We start from the raw sequence: 8,727 nt of genomic DNA on the forward strand, positions 1-8,727 counted from the left end.
TAAATGTGATGGGAGATTATCATAATTCAACTCTAAAATTGGGAAAATCTCATTTCCTTCAACTACATTTGTTAGTAAATTATTCTTCATGAGTAACCATTCAGATTCTGTTTCCTTACAATATAACACATGTCCTATGGACATTATGGCAAGGGGTACCCCTTGACATATTTTTACAATCTCCCTTCCAATTGTAACTAATGTAAGATTATTGGTGACTTGCCATTTACTAAATGCCACTTGCTCAAATAAAATCCAGGATCGTTCTTCAGAGAGACCTTTGAGAATATATGGTGTAAACTGTGTGTGTAATCTTTGCAACCATTCTACTACGAGTGGTTATTATAATCTTACTTCCTTTTGAACCACCCATTAAAATATCTATCAAGTTTAGCCATTTTCCACGGTCTTCATTCCATACATCATCCAATACTAGTAAGTATTTTTTTCGATCAATTTTTTCACGAACTTGCCTTTGCAGTTGATCCATTTCCAGATTTCTAGGTGCATTACCTGTGGCAGATGCTATTATCTTTTCAATAATTATTTTCAACTCGAAGACATCGGAAATGCATACCTACATTTTTTGACTTTCTCATCATTGTACACATATTGAGCAAGTGTGGTCTTCCCTAGTCCCCCTATCCCCACAATGGGAATGACCGAAACATTCTCCTCTACATTAGAGTCCAATAATAGCTCTATGATAGCCCTTCAATCATCTTCTCTCCCAATAATTAATAGCATGTTTAAGGTAAAATACAACTATGGATAGCACAGGGGTTTATCCAATCATATATATAGATATATTAGTCAATTTTGCTAGTTTTATAAATTTAATATCTATATTTAGGTTTTAATTAATTATTAAATTAATTATGACGTCATCACAGTTCAACCCTGGTTCGATCTCGGTTCGACCTTAAAAACCTTAAACCTCTTCCTTTTACGGTTCAATGAACGGTCCAAGTCTAAAAACCTTGCTCATCATCACAGAACTTAAAATAAATTAAAACTTATGTTAATAGATAATAAATATATGCACCTTTAAAACAAAATCACAATTCAACTCGTTTACTTCAAATCTCAATAAATAAATAAATAAATATTGTAAACAAATTTGTTAAAGAGAAAAAAAGATGGACAAGCCTTACCCGATTTTTTTACATAAAATACCTCACTTTTGGGCTTACTTGATTGTATCGGCTAACCTCTATATAGATGTCAATCAGAAAAGTTACTATGAGTAAATTTTCTTTTTAAGGGTATCAAATAATTAGCATTCACATCCTACCCTTTGTATCATCTTTTAGACAAATTATTGATTAAACAAATTAAAAACACTATCTAAGTAAAACATCCTTACCCTCTCTCTCTCACAAAACACAACCAGTTAGGGATATTTACACCTTTCACAAGAAATTTGTCCGTGTTTTTGAAATAGGTTCAATTTACACTCTAGTTGTATTTGATAAGGCATTGCATAATTGTAGAAAATTGGTTCCTAGACTAATTGTGCATGTTCCTAGACTCATTATATCTGGTAGATTTATGTCTTCCACCCTTGAATGGTAGTTTAGGAGAGCAATGAACCAAACCTACAGAAAATATAGGACATCAAAATACACACACACACAATTCTGAACACATATAAACTATATACAAGATTAACAGCCTCTGAGAAAAAGAAACCTGAACAATTTGCTGGCAGGACAGAAACAAACACCATCTGGATCAACTGATTTGTTAGAGCTGTGTCTACAGAAATGCAAGAAAGAAACTTTTAGCACGGACACGCGAAATTTGGCCAGGTATCCGTGTCCGACTCGGGTGCTGGCGGACCGAGAAGAGAGAGGGAGAGAATCGGTGGCGGTGGTGAATATGTATGAGCGGCGGAGCACAGAGGTCTTAGCCACTTCGGCAGGGTCTTTGGCGAGAGACAGATTAGTCGAGAGAGAGAGAGTTGTAAAGTGGGTCTTTGTGTGGGGGTATATTTTTGTAGTGGGCTCGGCTTGAGTTTGGTTAAATTTCAGTCTGGGCTTTAGTGTGAATAGCTTGGGTTGCTGGCTCATGTATATACAGCCCACTTTAGAGCCCCCACCCGCCCCCAAAAAAAAAAAAAAACCTACTATATAAAAATACCCAAACCCAAAATCAAAATTTCCTAACTAATTAAAAAAGAAAAAAGCCCAGAGCACATATATAATTACAATATTACCCCCAAACCTCCTTGAAATCTCATAAATAATTAATTTTATGGATTGAGATTATTACACCTAATGCAATTGTTATGAATGGTTGAAATTTAAAGTTGCAAAAAGAAAATTTTAAATCTCAACCATTGAATAAAAAAATAAGGAAAAAAGTAAAAAAATGTTGTGAGGGGGAGGAGGTTAATTACACGGTATTGCATGTCTAAACTTTATCTATATAAACTAATCTTTTAATTGGTTTTTTACAATTTTAATAGATTTTGTATAATAATTATTGTTGTTTATAATTAATTAATTATTTTTTTACTTTAATATTTTTTTTACTTTTAATTTTGCCAAAAGTTATGTATTTATTTGCGCATAGAAAATTTTAAAAGAACCCGTTTTTATAATATCGAGTTCCATTCAAAACTCTCCTCTTTTCTCACTCTAGTCTCTCTCTCTCTTGAAGGCACGAGCGTCTCTCGTCTCTTCTCAGTTCTTAGTCTCTCTCTGTAAGTCTATGAACAAATGATTGAATCGTATTGAATTTAGATTTATCAGTCTTGATATTTGTGATTGTGAGATTCATTACCTGCTTAATTTTTTATGCTTCTCTATATTTCTTTGAATATATCATGCTAAAGTTATGTCCTCTAACTGAAGTATGTACTGAATCTTGCATCGTACTGACATGGGTTCTTCATATTTTTCATGAATTTCACCACAATATTGTTGTGTGGGGTAGTTGGTTAAGTGGTACTGTAATTTCATTTTGCTTTATATCAATCACTAGGTAACATCTGCAAGCTTGGTACAGGTATTTTTCTCAAAATTGTCCTTATCTAATAGAACCAATGCACCCCTTTCTTTGGATCTTACATTTCTCCCAAACAAAATCATAACTATTTGAGTGTTGTCTATACCGTGGGCCTATTTGTTATTTAATAGAATTGGTGATTCAAGATTACCTAGGAGACTGTCTATTGTTGAATCATTTTTGTTCATACAATCATTGATTATCCCTTAAGAAGCACGGGCACTTCATTTGGGGTGTCGTACCTGTGTGTCGTACTGGTGTTGTCATATCCGTGTTGCACTCGTGTCGTAACCACCATTTCATGTTATCATTTTTCAAAAATTGCTCGTGTCACCATGCTGTACCCATACCAGTACCCGTGTCCATGTCCTTGCTTACTAGATTATCACCCTTTAATACTGATAATTTTTGTATGTGCAGCTGTTGGTACCACTACAGGTACACGATTTTCATCCTTAATTCCTTATACAAATGTCAGACATGGAAATTGACATGTTTGATAAATGCATGATATTTTCTCATGTTAAACTTCAAGTTTCTCAATCAATATGAAACACCCTTATTTTATAGTAGTGTATTCGGTGAGGGAGTGGTGAATGATGCCGCCTCTATTGTGATTTTCAATGCAGTCCAATCACTTGACTTCAGCAGCATTGATTGTCTTATAGCATTAAAGTTTTTGTGGACCTTTCTTTACCCCTTCTTCACTAGTACTGCTCTTGGTATAGCTGTAAGTTGTTTTTGCAGTTGTTTTTTGCTTCTTATTATTATTGCTTCTTCTTTTCTGTATGTAGAGCACACAGTAAACAAGCAAACATGACAATCTTTGTGACATAATTGTGTTGTACTGGATTGTAAAGCATCAAGCTCAAAGGCATGCTACTTAGTGTTATATGTCTATGATCATATTTTGGACTTTCTATTTTTGTTTCACTTAAAAGTTGTTTTTGAAAAAAAATATTATTGGCTTGCTAAATTTTAAAGAACTTTTTGTTGGGAATTTGGTAGACATTATTATCTAACTTCCTATACTGTAACTTTCACGTGGGTCTTATAAGTGCGAATATCATAAAGACACTTTACATTGGAAGGTAAAATCAAATGCACTTTGTTTTCAGCCTTAAGTTGTTCATTCTATGTATTTGTTGCATTCACTTTTAGTACTGTTTGTTCTAGTGCTCCTGTAATCATAAAGGGAGTATGATTTGGAATAAAAATGTTATGAGTTGAGAATATGAGCTCCTCTTTTGTTTGGTAGTGATGCCAAACACCCTTAAGTGTTGATGCCTAGAATTCAGGAAAATTCTAGGTGGTGAAGCCTATGTTTGTTCTGTTTATCCTTTTGTTCTTCTTTAATCCTATTGTTCTACATCACTTTCAGTTGGTTCATTGGTAATATTGTTAATGGATCCATTCCCTGCTATGATCATAAATGGTTATCACCCCCTCACATATAGTTGTTGAATTTATAGCCTTATGTTCAGAAGTCTGATGCATTTGCATCACTTTAAAGTGTGCATGCCATTCATTATCGGTGCAATTAATATTAATCTGTAACCTAGGAAATCCTTGCAGCTCAATCCTTACGTACTTCTGGTGCTTATATATACATTTACTTGAAGCCAAGTTTGTAATTACAATTATGTACTGAACACTACATGATTGCACACATTTGAAAGGCATTACAAATTTGGACCTAAACAGAAGCAGAGAGCTAAATGGGAAAGAACAGATGGAACTCAACTAATGAGAAAATTAGTGAACGTGATACAAGGAGATGGGGATAAAGAATCTGGCTTGAGTCAGTGGTAAATGAGAATATGGAAAAAGATTTAGCAGGATCCATGTCTCAAAATTGAGATATGATCACATTTTTGATTTACCATCTTTTGCATACCTAAATGATTAATTGTGACTTATATGTAAGTCTTGTTATATAATTTGACATTGTTAGCTAGTGCAAGCTTCATTGGAAATTTTCAAAATGTGGGTCATAGAGATTGCTTGAGAGGTTGGTTTTAGCTGGGGGAATAGATTATTGCTTTCTCATTGAACTTTTATGTGCTTTATAGATTCTACTATGTGCACTTTGGTGGCAGAGATTATATTGTATGAGTAGGTGTGTGACTATGTGTATGCATTATTAGTTTTTTTTGGTCGTGTGGAATATTTTTGTGCAGCATTCATTTGTTACCTTTGTTTGGTCGTGTGGAATCTTGTTGTCCTCATTCATGTTGATTTAGGAGTATTAATTGCTGATTTTTTTTTTCTGCAATAATATATTGCTCAGTCAATTGTTAATAGTTGAATCATTTTTGGTCCCATAAGGACTGATTATCATTAGTTTTTGAATAATCTATGTAAGGAACATATAATATCAATTGCCATAGTGACCATACCAATAACTTGGCTTAATGCTACCTAATAAAGTTAGCATAACTCATGTGACATTCGAATTTGGAAGTTAGTTAAAATACAAACTACCCAGATAACCAAATTTTTATTTATTTATTTAGTTGTGATTTATAATTGCTTATACGTACCTATGTAGTGATGCACATCACAGGCTTATGATGTCTAGTTTTAAGTTTTAACATTTACTTGATATGTACTTTCATTGAAGTTGAACATCATTTGTAAACTATTAAAAAAAAAAAAAAAAGTTGAACATCATTTGTAGTGGTAGGGTGTGACTTCATCACTGGTAGCTTTCACAACATTGTACTTCCTATTTGATCATAAAACCTTCATATCTGTTCTAGCTCTTCCTTTTTCCCTACGCCTAGAGATATATATATATATATATACACACTTTAAATACATGTTGCTTCAGTTTTAGAGGCAAAAAATATGCTTTCCATCCTAATAGTATATACTTAATCCACATCCAGACATCTTAAAATAGAGTCAAAAAAGTTTAAATAACCCTAAGAACTGCAGCAGCAAGATGATGATGTCAATATATATAGCTTAGGGACTTATGCCCAACCCAACACAACCAACCCTTTGCCAGGCCTCTAACAGCCCGTAATAGTATTGAATTTAAAACTGCCATACTTTCCTTAATAATTTGGAATGTGCTGTGTTTTTAAAAATAATTATTATAATGGTATTTTTCTTACAAGGGGTGCTTTTTTTTTTTTTTTTTGGTTTGTTTGATATGCAGAAAGAAGAAGATGGAGCTAGAAGTGGTGAACGCAGAGTTAGTGTTGCCAACTCACCTCAGTTTCAAGCAGATTCAAATGTACGAGAAATATCCTAAAGGCCAATCTAGAGGAAGGCACTGGAAACATCTCAAGCAGATCCTTCAGGCTGAGAATTACCAGAATTACCCTCCTGACGAACCCAACTGTAAGTTCTTAGAATGCAAGGAAAAAAGGGGACTTTTTATTGGCATTCCTTTAATTTTGAAAAGCATAATGGATTATATATATTAATTACCTGAAAGAATGATGGGACTGTTTTAATGGGAAAATTAAATTTTATGCACTATGCAAGACGCTGTATGACTTATTATGGTGCTGAAAACAATGTTGCAACTTGCAATTGCTAAACTAACCGACAATAAATGGGAATCCTTTTATTCATTAAATGATGCATGAATTTCCTACATGTACAGAGTTTGATTCTTGAATTTTGATTGAACAAATGCCAAGGTGGGGAAAACATTCTAGAGCTTAGTAGATTCATGGTTTACACAAATCTCTCCTGCTATGTTCTTATTTTACCTTTTTACATTGATTATGAATCTGTAGAATATAGGCATTGAAGTAGTTAATGTGTGTTACTATCCATGGACCCATTTTGCTTTGAAAGTAAGAAATATATGATTGGGAGTCTTGTGAAGCATGATAACGTATGAGGTGGGATGAAGAGTTTACACCTCACTAAGTTTACATCAAGGATTGACTTTAGGCATTAGAGTGATAGTGCATTATTTGAAAGCTAGTACTCAGGAAAACTGGGGTCAAAAGAACTGTTTGCTGGTATGACTAGAGCATATAAAAGAACTCACTAGTGTTGTAGGAGGATGATTACTGGTCAACCTGAAATGATTTAAGTCAAGTAGCTTGAGAAAAACTGGCTTGGATTGAGCATTTAAACCACTAAGCTTTTACTCTTTCTTTCTTGTTATAGAGGTTAATCTCAAGTTCCACCGCTAAGTTTTGATCCCTTGATGTATTGTCTCCTGTTCTGCAGATGTTAACATTGAGACACCACCTTCTATGCATCCATGCAAGAGAATTTGTGATATAACAGGATATGAGGTATGTGGCTTTCTTGATAAGATGTGGTACTATAGGCATAATCAATGCATATCTGATTTGAATGTTAATGGTAGATTCATCTGTATGGTTATTTGCATCCAGCTGTTAAAATTTTATTTCCTCAAACAAACTCAGCTCAACTCTCTCTCTCTCTCTCTCTCTCTCTCAGATCAATGCTGAGAGTTGAAGCTCTTGTCCCTCCCACCCATTTTGTTTTAGGACTTGGGGTTATTGTTGATGCACATTTTGATTTGCCATTTTGCCTTGGCTTGTACTCTGCTTGTTAGGTTGCTGAGTTAAACTTGGATGAGTTATGACTTGAGTCCTTGCTCATATAGCCCTCTATATGTTGTTTGTTATTCTACAGGCCCCAATAGTTATTATATTCTTTTTGCCAAATAGACTTTCAGATTCATTGACAACAGGAATAAGTTAATTGCAAATGCTATGTGTAACACTATGGATAATCCATCTGTGACTGAATTCCTTTTCTTTTTTTTTGGTTTTGGTATATTACCTACTTTTGTACTGGTAAAGTAATTATTTGTGTATTATGCAGGCACCTTACTCTGACCCCAGGACCAATCTTCGTTATGCAAATGCTGATGTTTTTAAGCTCGTAAGATCGCTTCCTAAGGAATATGTGCAAAGTTATTTGGCTCTAAGAAACGCAGCAGTGGTTCTCAAGTAACTTTGGACGAATTTGGATTCAACTGTGTTCCCCCTCAAGAACAATATTGTAGAATATAGAGTAATTTAAAAAAAAAAAAAAAAAATTAGTTAGGATAATCCACTTTTTTGTATAATCCACGTTTTTAGTTAGGATAATCCACGTTTTCATTAGGGTCTGTTTGGATACTGTTTATTGCTGAAAATTGAAAATATTATAGCAAAATAATTTTTAAATGTGTGAATAATGCCGTAAGACCCTATTTTAAAGTTAAATTTGCATTTTTTCCAAGTTGTAAGTCCTATAAACAGTGCTCATGGATCCACAAAAATAAAACGCAGACGCACTGGATAGCGCAAAACACGCTATTCAAACTCACACTTGGTAAAACTTGTTCACATAATCCACTTTTTTTTGTATAATTTATAGGTATTCATTTGATATCACTTTTGTCTTTTTTAATAAATGGATTATTTGAAAATTTGTCCCCAGGAATAAGTGAATATAAAAAAAAAGCTATACTTCGAAAAAAGTACGGCTGCAAAATGGGATGTTAAACGGACACTAGATCTCTTTTTCAATTAGATAAAGACATCATTGATCAAAACGAACAAATTGTAAGTTGTCTTATTATTAGTTCTTTTATGGCATCTAATGGAGAAACTTCTCCCACCTGGAAGGAGAAAATCATGCTCACAGACCTACACCATCTCTCACAAAATGGACTGAAACTTCAAGCTATTAGTGTTCCAAGGATCCTTTTGTGTACAGTAACTA

The 8,727-nt window shown here is 33.8% G+C and overlaps 1 protein-coding gene across 4 annotated transcripts; it reads left to right on the plus strand.

The window, feature by feature from the left end:
• Nucleotides 1-2,633: 2,633 nt before the first annotated feature.
• Nucleotides 2,634-8,241, plus strand: LOC115968380 (chromatin-remodeling complex subunit ies6-like). 4 transcript variants are annotated; one of them, XM_031087765.1, is made up of 6 exons: nucleotides 2,639-2,707; nucleotides 3,433-3,450; nucleotides 3,642-3,742; nucleotides 6,179-6,363; nucleotides 7,213-7,280; nucleotides 7,840-8,178. In XM_031087765.1, the coding sequence occupies exons 4-6, from the start codon at nucleotides 6,189-6,191 to the stop codon at nucleotides 7,969-7,971; spliced, it is 375 nt and encodes a 124-aa protein (XP_030943625.1). In that variant the 5' UTR covers nucleotides 2,639-2,707; nucleotides 3,433-3,450; nucleotides 3,642-3,742; nucleotides 6,179-6,188; the 3' UTR covers nucleotides 7,972-8,178. The 4 variants fall into 4 exon arrangements, with proteins under 4 accessions (XP_030943627.1, XP_030943625.1, XP_030943626.1 ...); XM_031087766.1 differs by lacking the exon at nucleotides 3,433-3,450; XM_031087767.1 differs by lacking the exons at nucleotides 3,433-3,450; nucleotides 3,642-3,742 and having other exon boundaries at nucleotides 2,634-2,707; nucleotides 7,840-8,241.
• The last annotated feature ends 486 nt before the right edge of the window (nucleotides 8,242-8,727 follow it).

The sequence above is a fragment of the Quercus lobata genome, chromosome 11 (assembly GCF_001633185.2).
Source record: "Quercus lobata isolate SW786 chromosome 11, ValleyOak3.0 Primary Assembly, whole genome shotgun sequence".
Lineage (NCBI taxonomy): Eukaryota > Viridiplantae > Streptophyta > Magnoliopsida > Fagales > Fagaceae > Quercus > Quercus lobata.

Bases quoted from the DNA above. Each gene is read 5' to 3' on its own strand.
- LOC115968380 (XM_031087767.1), top strand. From the start codon at position 6,189: ATGGAGCTAGAAGTGGTGAACGCAGAGTTAGTGTTGCCAACTCACCTC. The intron at 6,364-7,212 runs GTAAGTTCTTAG...CCTGTTCTGCAG, and splicing joins CCCTCCTGACGAACCCAACT to ATGTTAACATTGAGACACCA. The intron at 7,281-7,839 runs GTATGTGGCTTT...TGTATTATGCAG, and splicing joins GTGATATAACAGGATATGAG to GCACCTTACTCTGACCCCAG.